General features: G+C 41.3%; 1 protein-coding gene across 1 annotated transcript; it reads right to left on the reverse strand.

The window, feature by feature from the left end:
* Nucleotides 1-1,664: 1,664 nt before the first annotated feature.
* Nucleotides 1,665-19,117, reverse strand: LOC118242351 (cytidine monophosphate-N-acetylneuraminic acid hydroxylase-like). Its single transcript, XM_035532945.1, has 16 exons — nt 19,009-19,117; nt 17,498-17,732; nt 16,226-16,317; nt 11,837-11,946; nt 11,245-11,435; nt 10,602-10,682; nt 10,451-10,517; nt 10,039-10,120; nt 8,608-8,745; nt 8,020-8,155; nt 6,953-7,096; nt 5,581-5,755; nt 4,562-4,678; nt 4,244-4,359; nt 3,544-3,696; nt 1,665-1,674 (listed from the first exon to the last, which is right to left on the reverse strand). The coding sequence occupies exons 2-16, from the start codon at nt 17,695-17,697 to the stop codon at nt 1,665-1,667; spliced, it is 1,812 nt and encodes a 603-aa protein (XP_035388838.1). The 5' UTR covers nt 17,698-17,732; nt 19,009-19,117.
* Between the last annotated feature and the right edge of the window lie 2,322 nt (nt 19,118-21,439).

Consider the following 21,439-nt stretch of genomic DNA (forward strand, 5'->3'; position numbering starts at 1 on the left):
AACTGTGCCTCATCCACCCTCACACTCAGCACTGGAGCTCCTCAGGGTTGTGTCCTAAGCCCCCTGCTCTACTCACTGCACACCTACGACTGCACAGCCACTTCCAGCTCCACCATCATTGTCAAGTTTGCTGACGACACTGTTGTCATGGGCCTGATCTCAGACAATGACGAGAGGGCCTACCTGGAGGAGATTAAACACCTGGAAAACTGGTGCCAGGAAAATAATCTCCTCCTAAACGTCAGTAAAACAAAGGAGCTGATCGTGGATTGCAGCAAGAAGCAGGAGCGGCACTACCAACCTGTGAGGATCAGTGGAACCACGGTGGAGAGAGTAGATAGTTTCAGGTACCTTGGTGTTCACATCTCGCAGGACCTGTCCTGGTCCCGCTATACCAACTCCCTGGCAAAGAAGGCTCGTCAGCGTCTTTACCACCTCAGATGCCTAAGAGACTTCAGACTGCCCTCCAAGGTACTGCGGAACTTCTACACCTGCACTATCGAGAGCATCCTCACGGGGAACATCACAGTCTGGTTTGGGAACAGCACCAAGCAGGACAGACAAGCACTCCAAAGGGTAGTGCGTTCAGCAGAGCGCATCACTCACATGGAACTTCCTGACCTGCAGACCATCTACTACAATTGTGAAGGACCCCACCCATCCCAACAATAGGCTCTTCTCTCTGTTGAGGTCAGGGATGTGCTTTCGCTCCCTGAAGACCAAGACAGAGAGACTGAAGAGGAGCTTCTTCCCACAGGCCATTTGGGCCCTGAATCAGGGAAACTGATAAACTGTGGGGACCACCACCACCATGTAACATAACTGTGTGTGTGTGTGTGTGTGTGTGTGTGTGTGTGTGTGTGTGTGTATATATATATATACATACAATTACCAAGTAACATAAAACATAAAAACTGTAAATATGTTATTCCACAAAATGGATCTGTACATTCTGTACATTGTTTACATATATATACACAACCATATACATTGTACATTGTGTATATAATCATAATATACATATATTGTACATACATTGTTAATATATTTTTGTACATATATAGAATATATATTTCTCTATGCACCCCTGTGTTCTTTTTCCTCAGTTTGGACAGAGCACTCTCAACCATTTCACTGCGAGTTATACTGTGTATGACTATGTATGTGACAAATAAACCAAACTTGAAACTTGAAACTTATATAAACCTACTGTTAATTTGCTGTCAGGCACCATCTGAAAGCTTTTATTTCTTTGTTTATTGTATGATGATTCATGGTTCATACATATATATCCCAGCACAACCAGCATTATTAAGATGTGACTGTAGCCAGTAGCCAGTAGGTGTCATCGCATACTGGATACGCTACTGCATGTACTGGAACCAGAACGCAGTAAGGTTTGTATTGGGGGGCAGTATACCGTATAAAGTATGTGGTAGGCTATTTCCAATAGCCAATTAGAAACAGACTTAACATACTTAACATACATAAACACATTTGATCAATACGTCTCTCGTACATGTAATCATCTCTATGACAAAGCGGTCATTACAGAACTGATAGCAATACTGCTGATCAACAGGTGCGTTCCCGGAGATCGATATCGCAGTCAGGTTATCAGCACTTTAAATCCGATTTTACGGTATTTCGCCGCTCACAGCAAACTAACGCTCCCTAAGCAAAGAGAAACAGAGACCTTCGTATTTTTTGAGCTTTGATGAAGACACCCACTTTTACTACATTTAAAAGTACAAAATACAGTTTAGTTGAACTAGTTTACTTGAATCATTACATTAAACACAACTAGTAATATATATAAACAGTTTAATAAGCATTGTGCAAAATGGTTTTTCTATATAATATTTCTCAGAAGTTTATTACAGAGCTGGTCTGCCAGCTAATAGTGACATGTTGACAGCTAACTAGTGCAGGGTATGGGGAACTGAAGAATGACACTGGCAGTTGAGTGGTGGCCCTTGGCTAACTTACTCTGCTACTAGCCAAGGGCTCCTAGTCTTATGTGGCAGTGAAACAGTTTTGACTTTATGGGATATTTCTGAGAATTAGATATCCATATTCAGTCTTTGTAAAATGGGTTTATATTCACCTAAAGGTAGTACTGTTTTAATGTGGGTTTATGAAAAAATGGTAAAGTCAAATGTGTGCAAACTTACTCAGCTGATAGGCAAGGAGTCCTACTCTTATTTGGTAGTGAAATAGTTTTGACTTTATGGGATATTTCTGAGAATTAGATATCAAATTCATCTTATATGAAATTAGTACATTAATTTGCCTAAAGGTAGTTCAAATCTAATATGGATTTATGAAGAAATGGTAGAGTGAAATCTGTCCAAACTTACTCGGCTGATAGGCAAGGACTCCTACTCTTATATGGTAGTGAAATAGTTTTGACTTTATGGGCAATGTCTTAGAAATAGACAACTGTACTGTCTCCAAGCCCATTAAAGACATTAACATTTTATATGGATTTTTGAGAAAATGATACAGTATTATCTGTCCAAACTTGCACTGGTGATGGGCAAAGTCTCCCACTTGAGTGGTAGTAGAACTGTGTTGGCATTATGGGAAAATTCAGAAAAATACATGACCATACTTTCTCTGAATTAAATGGACATGTAAACATCATTACAAATACAAGGACTTCAGTATAGATTTATGAAAACTGGTGCAGTAGAATCTTTAAACATTAGAAAAGCATTATTATTATTATTATTATTATTATTTAATTGCCTGAGTCATATCTAAAGCTGTTGCAAAACAAATACCACAGATCACAGCTATGACCACAGACAAATGATTATTAATGCACACATGGAGAATAAAGCTATTTATTACACAAAGACATGCACACACAATCCTTTAATGAATCAATTAGTGGTAGCTCAGTGGTTAAGGTACTTGACTTGTAATTGGAAGAATGCTGGTTCAAGCCCCACCACTACCAAGTTGCCACTGGTGTGTCACTGAGCAAGACCATTAACCCTCAATTACTCAGGTTGTACTCAGTCATAATTATAAGTTGCTTTGGATGAAAGTGTCAGCTAAATGCTGTAAAAGTCACTCAAACAATTAGTGATATATTGTAACTATAAATAGACCCCAAATTAAAGAACTGGAAACCCAGAGAATGGCGGATGTAGTGCTCAGTCCATCACTGAAAAAGAGGGACTTGAACAGCTCCAGAAAGATTTTTGTTTTTCAGACATTTTTTGTTTTGGGGTTGGGGTAGGGTTAGGGTTGGGGTTTGGTTAGGGGTAGGGGTAGAGTTAGGGGTTGGGGTTAGGGTTAGGTTAGGGGTGGGGTTCGGGGTTCGGGTAGGGGTAGGGGCAGGGGTAGGGGTAGGGGCAGGGGTAGGGGTAGGGGTAGGGGTAGGGGCAGGGGTAGGGGTAGGGGTAGGGGCAGGGGTAGGGGTAGGGGTAGATTAGGATTAGGGGTAGGGTTAGGATTATGATTATGATTAGGATTAGGATTAGGATTAGGATTAGGATTAGGATTAGGGTTCGGGTTGGGGTTAGGGTTAGGTTAGGGGTAGGGGTAGAGGCAGGGTTAGGGGTAGGGGTAGAGGCAGGGTTAGGGGTAGGGGTAGAGGTAGGGTTGGGTTTTTCCCAACTTTTCAGGAAGGAGTCCCAGTCAGGTGCTGATAGGGGCAACTCAGACTGGAAATGATTCCAGAACCTGGTGATCAAAAGCACATCACATGATTTAATATTACAGCATAATCTATGGCTGGAGAGCTGAATAGTTGCAAACATGGGTAGGAGGTGGTGTGTGTACAGAATTTCAGTGGGTATGAATTCATGTTTCCATACTAAGGACTCAAATCTGATGTTTTCAGCCAGTGAGGTGTGTTTGGAAACTGCTACTGCAGACGAACAGAAGCAATCACATTCTCCTTTGCTGGATGGCACAGAGAATTTGATCCAATCCATGATATCCACAATCAGATCACATAATATGCAAACAGTACAACTTTGCATCCCAAATTTTTAATTGAAAAACTTTATTTTTAAGTGTCTTTTCTTTGTCTTTCTCCCTCTCTGACAGTGTTGGCAGATTCTGACAACTGACACTGCAAACTCAGATAAGGAACAGACTTGGTTCGCCTGGCGAGGTGTGCCTGCCTAGACAGTAAATCACTGAACTTGGTTTGGGTGCAGTTGGCTGATTGATGAAGAGGGCTGGGTTGTGTATGAGTGTGTTTGTGTGTGCCCAAATGCCTTACTTGTGATGGTAGATGTCTGGCTCACGGCTGATCCTGTTATTAAAGCCGATATACAGGTCGTCCCACAGCAAGCCATTCACAACCACGTGCCTCATCACCCCAATTCTGTTTTGAATCTAAATACATGCGCATGTGCGCACACACACAATTATATAAAAATAAGATGCGTAACAGATTAGACAGTGGATAGTAAAAATATAATTTATCACATGCTCCAACCACTTAATGTATACATACCCAGTGTTAGCCATATTATTCATAGTTTCCATGGTTAAGATATGTTGCAAAAGTGTAAGGCTCTGATGTTTCCATGGTTACCTCCACATAGAAGCGCTCTCTCTGTGGCCTTACAGATGGGAAGGAAAGGTCCAGAAAGTCGACCAGGTAGTCATAGCCATCATCCCGCGGCTGGAAATCGTCATCTGTCTCAGTGACCTGTTGGGAAGGTATTTACTTATTTTACATCTTATAGAGAAAACTATACAGGAAATAAAAAAAACAAAAAACCTATTTGAAGTTTGGCCCAAAGAGGCCAGCTTGCTTCAGCTTTGAACCTTTTGCAGTAGCTCTCATTAAATGATGTATAGTGACCAGTCTATCCCGTTTCAAGGCCCAGTCAGCAGCTACTGCAACTGACTAGGTCCAGGATTGCAAAGACAGAGGCTTCAAGACAATCCATCCAGTCTGTGAACAACGCACCAATACCTAAGCCTGCTGCAGGAGTTAAAAGAACATGGCAGCCAGTCTGAGGAAAATGTTTAGATATGCCTGGGCAACATATACATTTGGCTGAATCTGAAGCTGTCAAAGTCTGTTACTGAATTTTGTCTCATAGAATTCCCAGAGTTTTTCCCATGTTATATTTATTGCCTGGTATAAATAAATAAGATACTACAAATGGCTCCTAAACACAGTACAGAAGAAATATGTCACTGTAAAGTTGATCTCACACACACACACACACACACACACTGCATTAGCGTCTGTGCTCTTAACCAGTCCCTGAGTCATAGTGTCTGTTGAGGACACCGTGTAGGCCGCCTCCCCTTTGTGTAAAACTGTGTACAGCTGTTTGTTCAGGCTAGTGGCCTTTAGGTCTCAGGATATATTTTCCTTTGCCCTGTGACATTAAGGGCAAACAAGAGACAGGTTTGGCTAGATTTTAAAATAAGAGTCTCTGTGCAAACAGAGGGAGTGTAGCACAATGGTTGCTAGATTGAATAGAATCACTGACCAGGAGCACTCTAAGATGAACACTAGTTTTTCCTTCAGTAGAATGAGGTAGCAGGGCCATCAGAGCAGTTCCACATTTAAAAAGTGCTGTAAATTTTAGTTACCCGAATGACCAGGTTGTAGTTCTTGAATCCTGCCCAGTTGTAATAAAACTGGATCCAGCTTTTGTGTTCAAAGATTTTGGATGAGATGGCAGCGTTTAGTTCGTCCACATACAAGTCAAAGTCCCAGCTGTCCTTCAAGATCTTTGTGCCACTCGGTGGCTGGGTAATGCAGTCTCTAGATGTATTTGCAGGGTTAGAGGAAACAAATACAGAAAAATTCATTTCTCTCAGTTGGTATCATATCTGACATTACAATATTGTGTAAAATTTGCATAATTGTTCCATATTAAGTTAATTTTCATCAATATTAAAAAACAAACCAACAAAAACAAATTCAATCATTTATACAATGACACTGATAAGGTAATGTTGCTATTGAATAAAGGACTAAAATTAGATATTGTAAAGCTTGGTGTGCTCCAAATAGCAATTTTGTTTATACTTTCATCTTTGCAACATCATCCACAGCTTTGTTATACTACGCTGGGATGGAAAAGTCCCATATAAACTGTTTATATAAACTGTGTGCCAATTAACTGCCAAACTGCTATGTCTGTTAACACGATAGCGCAATTATCTAATAAATGTTACATTTACATCCTGTCACGCTCCCCCATTTCCCTGGCTACCTATCCACGTCCGTGTTTTCCCACCATCATCTGTTTCTATGGTTTCCTGTCTCCTCCCCTTTAGCTCCAGCTGTTCCTCGTTGGTCCTTCGTTAGTGTTTCTGTTGAAACCTTGCTTCTTCGTCCCGTGTTTGCTGGTCATTGTATATCCCCATGGAGCTCTCTGCGTAACCCGTTCTGTCTACGCTGCTTTCCCTGTTCTCGATCCTCATCAGGTGTTCTCTCGTCTGTTATACTTTTTCTCTGCATTCCTGTCTATGTTCCTCTCCTTTTTTCGTGTTCGCTATTGTAGATCTGTTTCCTGTGTGTGTCTTGTTTATTGTTTGTCTAGTTTAAGTAGCCCAGTTCAGTGTGTTCCCTGCTTGTCTTAGTTTTATGCCTCGTCGTTGTTCTCTGTCTTTCCTTAGTGTTTATTTCCTTTGTTGCCTAGTTCTTGCCCTCACCCTGTTAGCCTGTTATTCTTCTGTTTGTTCCTTCGTTCTGTACTGTGTTCTTTCCCTGGTTAGTCTGTTTCTGTTATTAAACTTATTATTCATTTATTCTATCCTATCTGTCTCTGTTCTCATTATGGCTTCCCCAGTTTGTGATTCAGTTCCTTCTCACGTCTGAGGCGTCGTCACTTTGCAAGTGTGTTCGCTCTCCCTCCCAAACGTTACGCAGCCCAATGAAATAGCAAAAATACTTCACTTTTGTTTATGGTACACAATAGTGAATTGCAGTATACATACACACGCACGTACACACCTGTCATCTTGGTTTGTTAGAGCAAGGGCCAGGTCAAGCACAGATCCAGGCAAAGGTGTCCATGTGGTGATATGGGGACAAAGATTCTTGATCTTTTCATTCAGGTCTGCTGGGTTGTTCTTAGTATTAATGTTTTTTATGTACCTGTTGGATATAGAGGGATCTGTTAAATATAGAATGTACTGGGTACTTTACAGTCTCTGCCTGGCAACGACAGTTATATTAGTTACGTTTATAAGCAAGTAATCTTTTGCAAAAATTGCTTTAGTGCTCAAGAATGTTCGATGATTTTATATATATGTGATAGACGGAAAAAATACACTGTTTCCAACTTTAGCGGTAAAAGTATGTCAATACCTGAAATTTCGCAAAAAATGAATTGAAAAATGAATTGCCATTTGCAAGTTTTCCCTCTCATGAGCTCGAAAACACACACACACACACACACACACACACACACACACACACACACAGCTGATGGGGGGACTCGCGGATTGAATGAGAGTGTTTTTCGGTCTCGTTACACTAAAGAAAGGCCGCCACATCCTGCGAGACACTGTATAGAAACAATGCTCGGTTAAAGAACAAACACATTTTGATTCATGTATCCTCCCCCAGTAGTTATCAGTTCTTGAATATCAGTTTGTGAATTTTCAGCCGTAAATAGCTTTCACCGCAGTCTCATTTGGATACAAGTAGCCTAATAACACTTTACTGATCCCAAAGGAAATTGCAGATTATGCTAATAAACGGCACATAAGATTAGATCAATGGTATAATAATTGGCCTGTGACCCTTAATTGTTACGAGAAGGTTAAGAAAGCCAAATGTACACAATTTATGACAAACATGAAATGAAAGATGGGGAGATCAACCCCAACTTTTTTTGTGGGCAAACCAAAACTTACACAAACTTAGCAAAAAATTACGTTACCACGCAGATATTGTTTCGCTAAAAGTCAGTTTGACGGACACAAGCTGAGCAGAAAAAAAAGTATTTTCGGGAATTTTCATTTTATCGCTTGCAGTTTAATAAAGATTCGATGAAAACGTAGCTGTTTCGCTACCTGTCGGATGGGTGAGCCTCGGTAAAGTAGCCCGCAAACGGGCAGTAGACTTTGGGCTGCAGTGTCGCCACCAGGTTGGCCGTATAGCGCAGAAGTTCCTTCCTCTCTCTGCTGATAAAGTGGCGCTTCCAGCTCTCTGCAGGAATTGTGTGGTGATTTTTATTTATTTTTTCTGTCATTATATTTCTAGATTCTTGTCTTTAAGTAACATTGTAGTCGGTCATATTTGACCTTTTCTTGAACCCTATGACCAACTAAGCACTTACCACGGTTTGCCTCATAACTCACCAGTGTATTTGTAACGTAAGGAGGCTAAGCAGGATGCGTGGACGAGTTATGTTAAACAAACGCATACATTTATTCGCACAGAAACCAAATACGATGCAGCAATGAAACTATCGTAACATCAAACACAGACAACAGTGCCATAGGGGTTTATATACATACGTAAATGACAAGCAATTACAAACAGGTGTGAAACGTGTGGGGTGTGGCCACATGGACGAACATACACACACCCACACAAACACACGGGGAGACACTTGGGAAGAGGGGCCGTGCCGCGACAGTATTTGACTCATAACTCACCAGTGTATTTGCCTTTGTGAAAGGTCATGGGAAATCCTGACGCTCCTCCAGCAAAGTCGCTCATCATCACGTCCACACCATGTGGAAGGCAGCCATTATTTGGACGTGTGCAGTCCACTGTGTTCAGGATTAGGTGTCCTGGGGGCATTCAGCAGATTCATTTCACAAATGCATGTGTGGTGGAAATTTGAATAAACAGCAAGTCAGACGTGATTAAAAGAGTAATTTATTAAAGAAAAAAGAAAAGATGTAGCTACATGAGGGATAATTCCTACAGCAAAAGCTCTAAAGGGGTAGACTGACTCTGCTCCTTATATCTAAACTTCACCCCCAGGGAGGGGTGCTCCGTCATCCTGTTTACCCATTCCCTGCTCCTTATCGCAATGAACATTCTTGCACGTACCAGAACGGACACAGTTTGCAAGATAAGCCTAATTCCTCTTTTACGACACATGCAGGTCACGAAGCAACATTCTAACAGTCGTTTTGTTCACACAACATACAGAGACAGAGTGTGCAGACTAAACTATTCATATAAGATTATATAATGAAAGGATTAACATGATTATATATGAATCATTACATATGAATCACACGAGAATACATGATCGAATAATATTTTCCATCACAGCATGATATGGAGTTTATGTACAATGAGCGTGAGCGATGCGGCTTTGCCTCCAGCTGCCCTGTAGCTAGTCTCCTCCTCTCCTCACTACACATTACATAGATCCACTAGCCACTATTGTTCTACAAAGACATATAACAATACATTTTGTTGTCTGAGTCACTCTCAGCAGCAGTGTGGTGGAGAGATGTTTGAAGGACAGCAAAGAGATTATATATATCAGAAACAGCTCTAACTCAAAGTAATATTTTGAGTTTTACAGTAGAACAACAGGGTTTTGGTTTTTTGAACTTCTCAAATCACTGAAACCAGTAAACTGTGATGTTTTCTTTCATTGGTCCGTACTACAGGAAGGAAGTTCATATCTTCCGCAACTTGTGAAAAAAATAACTTTTACCAGAAATGTCAGTGGTGAAACCTAATATCAGAGATTATGGGGAGTTATGAACACCAGGGATGTTGCATACTCAAAGTTATTACATAAAGTAACTAAAATCATCTTTAAAAAAGCAGAATTAGCATTTTCTTAAATGTTAAACACACACACATACACACACACACACACACGCACGCACGCACGCACACACACACACACACACACACACACACACACACACACACACACACACACACACCTAAATTTATTTGGTACTAATTATCCACTGCATCAGTTAATATATTTCATAACTAGGTATACACATTATTTGCCCCTTTAATGATTTCAGGTATTAAATGAACTTTGTAGTGTCTTTGAGCAACAAAACTGTTGAGTAGCATAGGCTAAAGTACAGCAACAATATTACCTTTATAATCAACTATTAAGCAGGTGTCTATCTCTGGGTGAACTCCATCCATCAAAATCATAAACCTCAGGTTTTTGTCAACCTTAAGGAAACATAAGGGGACAGAACAGACACTTGGAATGAATGTTTGCACATCAACACTGGTGTCACCCTGCTAAAAACCAAGCCTGAAGCTGCCACTGACAGGGTTGGAATATCTGTACGTCAGACGGTTTAGGAGAAGGTGAGATCAAGTCAGGAACAAACAGAAATTACTGCACTCACAGTGCTTCAGATTAGTCACAAAGATAGCGCACCATCAAAGGTGACAAAGGTATTTATGTTTTTGATGCTCTATTAAGATATTGTTTGAAACCGTTGTTTACATTTTCGGTAGCGTGAGTCACAATGGAGGATAGAAGAGGATTCTTACATTGTACCAGACTCCGAAGGGGACCACAGAGATGTTAGTTAGGTTCACTCCGCTTCTACCCAGATACCTGTGGCACCAACACAAACATATCTAGATGCCTTGACTCGACTGTCAGCTTCTACCGAATAGAATGGTGGGAATTAAGCCTTACCAGAACACTGGCCGTGAAGTGTCTCCCACGTATATGGGTATGTCTGGCCGTTGCTGGGCAAGGAGCTTCAAGGATGGATAACTGAGAAATTCGAGTGTGTGTAAAAAAGGTTCGAGCAAAACCAGCAGAAGACCCCAGTATCTGGATTTCGTAATAGTTTTCCTTCAAAAGCTCTCATGATGTAAGATTTGTAAGAATGCAATTAACAAGGTTGTGAGACAATTATGAATAATTATATGATCAGCAGTACCGATATTACTTTTAAAATGGTCTTGTTTGTATTCTTGTACGACATAGTATTAGTGTAATTTCACATGAATTTCTCTTTTTTCATCATAACTCCATTAGCATGATATCTCATTGACTTGTTCAAATGTGGGCATACATTGAACTAAATTACTGGGTAGTTTTATAGCTTGTATGAAAATACTTGAAAACAAAGGCTTTTTCTAAATGTGTTTCAAGAGTGTTTCTAGATTTGGTTGTGGTTTTACATTACATGTTCAAAATGGTGCTACAATTTTCAACACCATCACCTGGTTATTGACACCCCCCTTGCTCTGTTACTAATGTGTTACTACCATGACTGTGCCATTGTTTGTCTTACATTTCAAGTTTTCAGAACACTACGAAGACGACCCACCTTAGGTGGTCCGAGTGTGTGTGGCTGATGTAAACGAGGTCTGCTTGTCTGAGTCTGTCCATGGCGTCTGAGGGTGGCTCGTGCAGAAGCCACCAGCCCCTGGCGAAGGCAGGACCTGTCAGCCATGGGTCAAACATCATCCTCTTGTCTCCAGCCTTTAGTTCCATGCATGCGTGGGTTATGTAGGTCAGCTTTACGCACAGCATGAAAAGATATGGTGGTTTGTTTTGTTATTCAGTTGGGCCTTGTTTCAGAAGCAAACAGAAAACATTTAGCTTCAAATATCAGATGGTGTGGAACAACAGTCAATTACTGACTACATAACACTGAAGCTTAAATATTACCATTAAATAAGCGTGTGACCTTTCCACATCTGATTAGTTATAATTCATGAAATACTATGATTAACGTTATTCTCTATTAGTTATAATTAAATCAAAGAAACACAAGAAAGTTGTCAACAGTCTCACTGAGGTTGAGAAGTAAGTTTTTTTTTCTGATACCAGTATGAGTATATCCAGATCCTATTACATAATTTGTTAATTTTCTATGTGGTTCTATATGGAAACTGTTCTGTGTTTGTGCATCATACCGTGACCTCTCCCGGTTGCAGTTCTTGTGCTGGTCTGGAATCTACAGTCCAGGGTTCAGGAGGGACCAGCTCCACCAGCTTCAACCCTCCATCTTCAGACTTTACCACCTCTGCATGCATACACATACATGACAGACTGAAGTAACAGTGTTATTTGAAATATTTTAATGTTAATACTTCTCTAGGATATGTTTATGTGCAGTGGATAGTGTAATAATATATTAATATTGCTGCTAGTCCTCCTACTACTATTACTACTAATATAATAAGGACATTCCTGACATCAGTAATTTTCTATATTGCAGACTTTGTCCCAATGAGTAATAAACAATATTTAGTAACTTGGAACAGTATATACACATAATTGCTATTTAGAAGATTTTTAAGATAAGATACATCATTTGTTGGGCTTTTGAGGGTGTTGGTGGTGGGAGTCTAACACCGCTTCCTTCTTCAAAAAGCCCTGTAAAGGATGTTGCTATGAATAAAAGCATTTGGCAGTTTACTAAATGTAAATTCAATATACAAGTGCTGGTCAGGCTTCTTTGCCCAAGCCTTTACAAGAGGGCCATTTTCACAGTTTGTCAGGACACAAATGGTATAAAGCTGATTAATGCTACGAAAAGCTGAAGTGGAATCTTGGTGTCAAAGAACTCGCGTATCAGCAGCGGGTGAAATGCTCCACAGCACGAGTTCCCTTGATATTCATGTGAAATTTCGCTGACAAAAGTCTAGTGTGATCACGGCTTTAAGGTAAAGAGGAAATTTTTGTGGTCGGAACTGTGGACCAGAAAGACAGTTTGCAGGAGCACTTCAGGAAAACCAGAGTGAAGACCACAAACTGCGAGAAAATTACTTACTTTGGAAAAAATATAGAACGTGAAAATTCAGTTTTTACGAGGTATGAAACCAGAAGCGCAGCTAAAAAGGGTCTAGAATCACCCGTTTCAGAATGCGGCTTTATTAACATACAATATACAGAGGGTGACTCAATTAAACAAAACAAGGAAAAAAAAAAAAAAAAGAAAAAAAAAAAAAAAACCCACACATACAATATTCTTAATGACAATGCCCATCTCAACCAAGTGAACAACAAAACCGGTAAAATGAAGCCTAAACAATAAAACTGAAAATTACTTAGGAAATAGGAAAAAACATTAATTCATGCCTTCTTAAATTATAATGTAGTAAAAAGGTGGCCGGGCAGCGCTCACTCGTTCTGAGTGCGGAGGGGTAATCTGGCACGAGGGAGTGTCAAAAGGCTGTCCTTTTCTGACACCTTGGAGCAGTTCAGGGAAGGATTGGGGTGGTTCTTCTAGCGAAGGTACCTTAAAGAAGCGTCCTCCTACTACTAATATAATAATGACATTCCTAACATCAGTAATTTTATATATATTGCAGACTTTGTCCCAGTGAGTAATAATTCTATTTCATTAGAGCCAGATTTCATACATTTTTTATGCATCCAGTATCTGATTGTCTCAAATGCAGGATATTAGGGCGGGAGCTAGCAGGGTAGCCAGTAGCTTTGCTCCTTACATAGATCCGAGTATCAACAGATTCCCTGTGTCTGTAATGCTGAAAGCACAGTCAGGCACTTGTGGGTAGCTTAGTTGAGGCTCCCTTAAGGAGGGCTATGAGAGGAGCTGCTACATCACTGAAATGCCTAATAAAACGTCTATAAAAGTTTCCGAAGCCGAGGAAGCTCTGAAGTTTCCTGATAGTGGTGGGAACAGGCCAGTTGCGGATAGCCTCTATTTTTTTCTTTGATGTATGTCTCCATGGCTCTCTCCTCCTCGTGAGACAGGCTTTACGCAGGCTTTAGGTAATGTGGCTCCTTCTAAGAGTTCTATGGAGCAATCATAGGTACGATGAGGTGGCAAAATGGTGGCTTTTTGTTTGCTGAAAACCTCAGCAAGATCCTGATATTCAAAGGGAATGGAAAAGGTGCGGGAATCAACAGGGCTTTCAAGGGTAGTGGAACACAGAGTGACGGTGGGAAGGGTCAGGCAGTTCTTTGGGCAGGCGAATGATCTCCTACTGATCATTCAGTAAGACCACCGAATGATCTCTTACTGTGACCACGAGATACTAGAATTATGTTGTGCCAACCATGGGAGGCCTAGTATAATGAGGAAGGCTGAAGCTTCTATAACAAAAAAGGATGTGTGAAGTGCACTGGTGGAGAGTTTGACGGTTGTGGTGCGGAAGGCGATGGAACCAGCCCCTAATGGGGACCCGTCTACAGTGTCCAGGTGAAGGGACTTTGGTAGAGGCTCCACTGGAATGTCCAAATCCCAAACCAGATTGTCATGAATGAAATTGCCCTCTGCTCCTGAATCTATTAATGCTTTAAAGCAGGTAGATGAGGAGTGTGAACAAACAGACAGGTACATTGAAGGATTTAGCCACCATCCTTTTAACGGGAAGGGCTCTTACTTGGGCGAGTGGATTGGTCTCCTGACCTCTCCTATGGGCTGAGGAAACGAACCGGTTAGGTCTCGGACTGCACTCCCTCAGAACATGTCCTGCAGCACCACAGTAAAGGCACAGACCCTACTGGAGGCGGCGTCTTCTCTCCTCTGCGGACAAACGAGTGGAATCACATTGCATGGGCTCGGCCGGAGTTTCTCTTCTAAATTCTACTGATCTAATTCCTGGAGTGGGGTGATTGACGTGAATATGATTGGTTCGGTGCGGTCTCCGTTCTTGAATACAACGTTCCATCTGAACGGCTAGTACAATAAGTTGGTCAAGAGTCAGCTCATCATCACGACAAGCCAGTTCATGAAGTACTTCAGTGTTTAGGCCATTACAAAACACGACCAGCAGAGCTGCTTCATTCCATCTTTCTACCAGCGGCTATAGTGCCAAACTCCCAAGCTTAGTCAGAAACTGCACGATTGCACTGGCGGAGTTTAGTGAGCCTCTCCCCTCATGCGGATGATCAAAAACTGCTTTAAACTGGGCGAGGAAGTCATTATTCGGCAGTGTCTGAGTCGTTTCCCAGATAGCTGCAGCTCACTCCAGCACTTTGTCCATTAGCCGTGCAGTAAGGAAAGATATCTTGGCTTGGTCGGAACGGGGGAATGCCATTAAAATATAGGGTGCACTGTTACAAAAAAACCCTACATTTGTCCAGGGAGTCGTCATACTTATCGGATCTACTCATTGGAACAACAGGAGAAGCAGCGTTGGAAGTGGTTGCTGTAGCAGCAGCAGGGGAAGCGAGTTGTGCTGGGGAGATGTAGTCATGGCCTGTAGTCGAGCAGTAAGGTCTCTTAGACACTGTACAAGTTCAGCCATTTGGACCTGTTGGTCAGTCTGTTGTTTGGCAAGAACATCCAGAGACCGTGTGACTCCTTCGAGGACATGCTGGTGTTGACTGACGACCTGTCTTCGGCTGTTAACAGCCTCCATCAGAACCTCCGAATCCACCGTCTACACTACATAGAGGTGAACTATTCTGTAATGCTGAAAGCACAGTCAGATGCTTGCGGATAAAAGGCAGCAGTTTTATTGTAATCCGTATCCGTGGCGGTTAAACTAGCCAGGGCCAGAACCAGAGTGATACAGTCCAGGGGAATCACAATCATAATGGTAAACAGTCCAAGTCCAATAAACCATAGAGCAATAACACAGGCAAACAAATTCAACAAGGGGTATGCAAAAATCGTAGTCTCGGTAAAAAGCTCTGGCGAGTAACACTCCGTGTTACTATTCCACGTTAGTCACCTCCCTACATCTTACAAAAACCAGTCACAAGAGCAGAATTAATACACAAAACGGTGCAGGTCCAAGTGCAGGAGAGATGAAACGCTTCGTAGTGACTAGGCGAGAGTCAGTGCTTGGAGCCCTCTAATCACAACGAAATAATCAACAAGAACGTTAACGTAACAAACTAAGACAAACATGAAACGAGTAGTTACAAAATATATATCAAAGAACCTAGCTAAAAAATATAGATGTGGTGCGGATACATAAGGAGCAAACGAACAACGTTTGAACAGCGACAAGACGCTAAAATAACCGACAAACGTAACTCCGAAATACACGCACACAAAACAGCATCGGGAAACACCTGCGGCAGATTACACAAAGCAGACACAGGTGAAACTAAAACAACAATCAAAACTAAAAACAGAAACCAAAACAAAAGAACGTACTGCAGGCATCGCCATGACAACCGCGACAGTGAGAAAGGAAGGTACATGTGGATCCACAGAGCTCAGAGCAGCCGAATGAGACGTGGAGCGATTTAAAAGACATACTGAAGAGTGAGGAAGACTTGAAAAGAGAGCAAAACAGAAATGTAAACAAATATGAAGCAGCAGAAGAATATAATCCATCGAGAAACAACAGGAATAGATGCTTTTACTAAGAACTTACTAAGTTCTTCCTGTAGGAAACTGTCTGGTGGGTTCACATACTGCATGGTGGCGACATTAAGTTTCCAGTTGTGATTAGTGCAGTGCACTGTCCTAGTTTAAAAACACACACACACAAAAAAACACATACACAAGCATACTTCGTTTACCTGCTAGAATAATATATTATTTCTCTGTAGTGTCAGTTGGACTTCATGGAAAAGTTTAAATAAAAGACGATACATTTATATCTAAGGATTTTTAGCAAAGTTACTTGTTACTTGGTACAAGAAAAAATCCTTGCATTGTATTCATTGTAGTTTAGTAGTGTGTTGTAGAATTTTTGGGTTCTGGTTTTAATTAGTATGACTTTGTGGGATTTTGTTGGGTGGGGAATTTTAGGTTTAAGAAAGTAATAAGCTAAGAAAGGGTTTGTTATAACCATTTTGTCTCGTCTCTTGCTATTCTATTGTTATATAGAATTCTGTCTGATAAAAGGTAATGTTGAATAATTAATAATTATGTCAGAAGCATTCAGGAATTACACTGTGGAGTGTGGCTGGGGGTCATCTCAATAGAATTTGGAGGTATACAGCTATATAGGACACCTAGGTAGCTCACGAGCAACAATGGGATCTTTAAAACTATTAATTTCTTATTTGATTGAAGGCGAACCTAGACCCTCCTCCCTATATAAATTCAAAAATATTCCCTGAATCCCAGAGAGAAAGTGGCTTTCTGTGTATGAAGTAGGTTTCTTTGTAGAATTCTGTGTATGAAATTAGTTATCTTTGCATGACTCAAACCTTACTGTCCATGTGATGGCTTGGTTTTACGTAAAACATTTAATTAGACAGACGAAGCCATCACCTTCATGTTTTCCAACATAGACTAGATGTGGTTATTTTCTTTTGGCTCCCGTTCATCCCTGGCACTAAAATCCAGTAACAAGTGAGCCGGTCACAAATGAGATTTAAGTAGAGATGTAAACATGGTGCAAGGTGTTCTTTTCAGGTGGTCCAAGATACAAATTGGCACACCATCAAAGGACCACATTGCCAACTGTATTATGGGCCAAGTCAGAAAGGATAGAATTGTTGTGATGGTGGGAAAGCACACAAAATCACTTATTCAAAGCTTGCTAGCTAGCTAACAATAGTTTAGTGTTAAGTCTCAAAATCACAAGTGGTCATTGGAGGCACATTTGTGAAAATACCGAATGTCAATGGCTGTCCATTCAGTTGTCCCATCAGGTGTGATACATAAGTGAAAAACAAGCCCCCACATCACATACCTCCCATCAATGTCTTCAATGTCTTTTATGAATTTTCCTCCTTGGTGTTTGCATTGGTTCCTGCATGCTCTCAGGGTGTTCTTATCTTTGTAGATCATGAAGCACTTTCCAGCTGGACTCTTCTTAAAGTTGATTCCTTCAGTAAGGCCCAGGACTGCAGTGGCATCCAGCTCCAGTACAGTGTGAGAGGTGTGAGACATTCCTGCTCGCCCAGCAACTGACCAGGAAACAGCAGCTAGAAAGAAACAGAACCATCCCACTAGCTGAACCTGTCTAACCTTCCAAATTTACAGAACCACTCTTGGTCACTGTAAAAAGCAAAATATATGAATTTTTGTGAATGTTTTTATCAAAAGTAAGAAAGCCAGAATTAGCTAATTAATTCACAATGCATACATGTAGTCTATTAATGCTCAGTGCACAAATTTATCCTTTTAATGGTTGGTTGTTTGTATAGGCTACTATAATTGAATGCTGCAGTTTTTGAGAAAAGATTCCCCACTCCTCTGCAAGCGGAATTGAGTGAGTTATAGCAAATTGTTTGTGTTGCTCCATGAGGAGTGAAGCGCCCATTTTAGTTTTTTCTGGCCTCTAGGCACGCAAGCAACGCTTCAGGCCTGCAATGTAGGACAAACGAATAAACTACTGCCCAGAGTTTATTCATGATATCCCTTTATATTGCTATTTTCCTGTTTCTTTCCCCAACCAGAGGACATCGAGGTGGACCCACACTTCGTAGACGTATATGATTTGAATGTTTTTGTATATCTAATTTTAGGAGACGCACTCTGTGACTGTGTGTGCCTAGAGCTGTGGGTTTTTTTTTTTTTTTTTCCTTGATTGAAATGTGAGTTCTCACAATTTCTTTTTTGCTAAAAGGAAGGCAGTAGTTAAGAGGTCGGGGCGCTACATGAAGTTCAGTTCAGACGGTACTAAATGAGTGAGAGAGGTAGAAAAGAGTCTGTTTAAAGCGCATGTTTTAGACTGAACTACATCTTGTACATATTTTTCTTGTGTTCATTGTATGTGTACATCAGATTTGTAAAAAAAAGCTTAAACTGTTTATGTTTCAGAGTCTGTACAGTCCCTCTTGAAAAGCAGCATCAATAAAATAAAAAAAACCTCCTTCTTTGTTTCTGTAGTTTGGGTGTTTCCATCTGATATAGCGGAAACTATGTTTTGTACTGATAGGTTTCACATCAACTAAACCTTCCCTCACACTTTGCATCCATTTCTGTAAATAAGGATACATTTAAATAAATACAACCATACTGCCCCCCCCCCACACGCAAACAGACTTAAATATCTATAGTTAACATTACCCCAACAATACTGTTGAACTATTCAAACCCTAATAAAACTATTATTAGTTCATGAAACAAGACAGTAACTAATTGTGTATATCTAACTAATAATTAATTGAAAGATAGAATCCTTTACTGCCAGTACTCTGAAAACCAGGATTTACCAATAACTGAATATACATTTAAAAATCAACAATCTTAACTTACCTTAAAATTAAAAATGACAGAACTTGTTGATTTAATTCAAGCAGCAACCAATCCAGGGTACAAAGTGTCTGTGGTCTGTCGAGGTCTCTGGTTTGAGGAGGGGTTTGTTCCTTCCGTTTTCCGTTAGCCGCACCCTACCGGGGTAAAGAGGTTTCCTGTGTTGTGTACGCTGTGAGAGTAAAACGACCATAATATGCTGACTAGATGTAAAAGGATTGTAAGGTGTTGATTGTGATGCATCCTTGAGTATTACAAAGATCATGATATAAGTGTATATAAATGTCCATTAAACCAAGACAGATCATTTCTCACTGCGTATGACTACTAGTAAGCTAGTAACAACATCATAGCACCCACTGAGCTTAACCACTGAGCTTAACCACTGAGCTTAACCACTGCCCATTTTTTTTTGTTTGTTTTTGTGAAGAACTCCAAAAGGACCAGAACCTAAACCATGCTGCCTTGTACATTACCTCCAGCAAGGCTTGCTGAGTAGCCTTGATCTCCCTGACGAGGTCAAGCTGTTCCTGGGAGTGCTTCTCAGTCAACAGGAGGCCAGAGGAGGCCAGAGTTGGCCAGCGAGTCACATGCATTTCACCAAGCACATAAAAACAAAGCTGATTGTTTGCTGCTGCATTTAAAGTGTCAGATGAAGTGTAAACAGTAAATCCTCTCACCAGAGTGAACAGGAACAGCCATGGAGAAGAGACAGAAGAGACCTGCGAGGATGAGAAACGCAGACAAAGATCTCCGTCTCCCGCACCTGGGAAAGGGGGGGGGGCACTCACATTTCATTTTAATAAGGGGTCTACAGCAGAGGTCCCATTAACTGGACAGTTATTATAACATCACACTTGTCACCTGTAAAGGTGAAGAAGACCTTTAGTACCTGCACCACAGTGATTTCAACACCTGTGTTCTATACTCAATGACCTTACCCACAGAAGGGTTCATCAAGAGTGTGAGGGGTTGTGAATACCAGAACTTGTTGACAAATCAGCTGCAGAAAGTGCATTAGTGCGAGTCCCTGTATGTGTGTGTGTATGTGTGTGTGTGCGTGTGTGTGCGTGTGCGCATGTGCGGATGTACATGCACCAGGGTTTGTTGATGACATAAATGCATAGTGGGTAGGCAGGCAGCTCCACCAGACCGTACATGGCTACACTAAGATAGCGACTTCCCCTTTCCGCACTCGCATTCATCGTCAGGCCATAGTACACGAGAGTGCAGGCATACCCGCAACACACACACACACACACACACACACACACACACACACACACACACACACACACACAGAACTCAGGAGTGACAGTTCAGTACTTTTTAAAAGTTCAAGAGGAGTATAAAGTCAATTAAGGCAACCTGGGTTAAGTAGGCACATTATTTTAGTTGATGGGTAACTCAGAAGGTCTGTGCTCCTGGTCTGTGCTATACCCCTTACAGAGAATATCAGACAACCCTGCCCTCAGCCCCTCCAGGATTCATGTTACATCAGGCACCTTCAGTCTTTAAATTGTAGTTACACACTCCCATTGAGGCAGTGGGGTGCACAACACCCAACCCTAGCATCCCCTGCCGTGGAGAGTGGGAAACCCCGCTCTGCACACTCACCAGACGAACATGAGTCCTGCAGCGGAGCACAGGGTGAATGGCCAGCCGTGTGTTTACGATGTCAGTGTGTAGAAATGCAAAATTGGTCATTTATGAGCACCATTCAAACCAAATGGGCGAACAGGGAATGTGTTAGCAAGACAGTTTCATGCGAAAACTCGTGTGTGTGTGTGTGTGTGTGTGTATGTGTGTGTATGTGTGTGTGTGTATGTGTGTGTGTGTGTCTATGTGTGTGTGTATGTGTGAGTGTGTGTGTGTGTGTGTCTGTGTGTGTGTATGTGTGTGTGTGAGTGTGTGTGTGTGTGTGTGTGTGTGTCTGTGTGTGTGTATGTGTGTGTGTGAGTGTGTGTGTGTGTATGTGTGTGTATGTGTGTGTGTATGTGTGTGAGTGTGTGAGTGTGTGTGTGTGTGTGTGTGTGTGTGTGTGTGTGTGTGTGTGTGTGTGTGTGGTTACTTTGGTGTAGGGATGAAAGGTTTGTTCTTGTAGTCCCTTCAGCATTGTCTCAACCCAAAGGCCTTGTTCCTCTACTCAGATGAATTCTCACGCAGCCCAAACATCTCGCCATCATAAATCATTCAGAATCCAAGATGCAGATTTTGAGTTTGCATGTTTTTCTTATCAGAGACAAAGCTGAAGGGTAATCTCCAAAATCACACACACACACGAAAAAACTATTAAATCTTCCATCACAGCAGCAGTACCTCTGAATGCATTTATTATGCAGAAACAAGCAAGCGTTTCCTCCTCCACCGAACACATCTGCTGATCTTGTGTTTGCGTCATTGCCTTGATTCTCTGCCATTTTATCCGCGTCCT

Source organism: Electrophorus electricus, chromosome 13 (assembly GCF_013358815.1).
Source record: "Electrophorus electricus isolate fEleEle1 chromosome 13, fEleEle1.pri, whole genome shotgun sequence".
Lineage (NCBI taxonomy): Eukaryota > Metazoa > Chordata > Actinopteri > Gymnotiformes > Gymnotidae > Electrophorus > Electrophorus electricus.

Bases quoted from the DNA above. Each gene is read 5' to 3' on its own strand.
- LOC118242351 (XM_035532945.1), bottom strand. From the start codon at position 17,697: ATGTCTCACACCTCTCACACTGTACTGGAGCTGGATGCCACTGCAGTC. The intron at 7,097-8,019 runs GTAGCGAAACAG...TATATCCAACAG, and splicing joins GAGGCTCACCCATCCGACAG to GTACATAAAAAACATTAATA. The intron at 5,756-6,952 runs GTGTGTACGTGC...AAATACATCTAG, and splicing joins CTAACAAACCAAGATGACAG to AGACTGCATTACCCAGCCAC.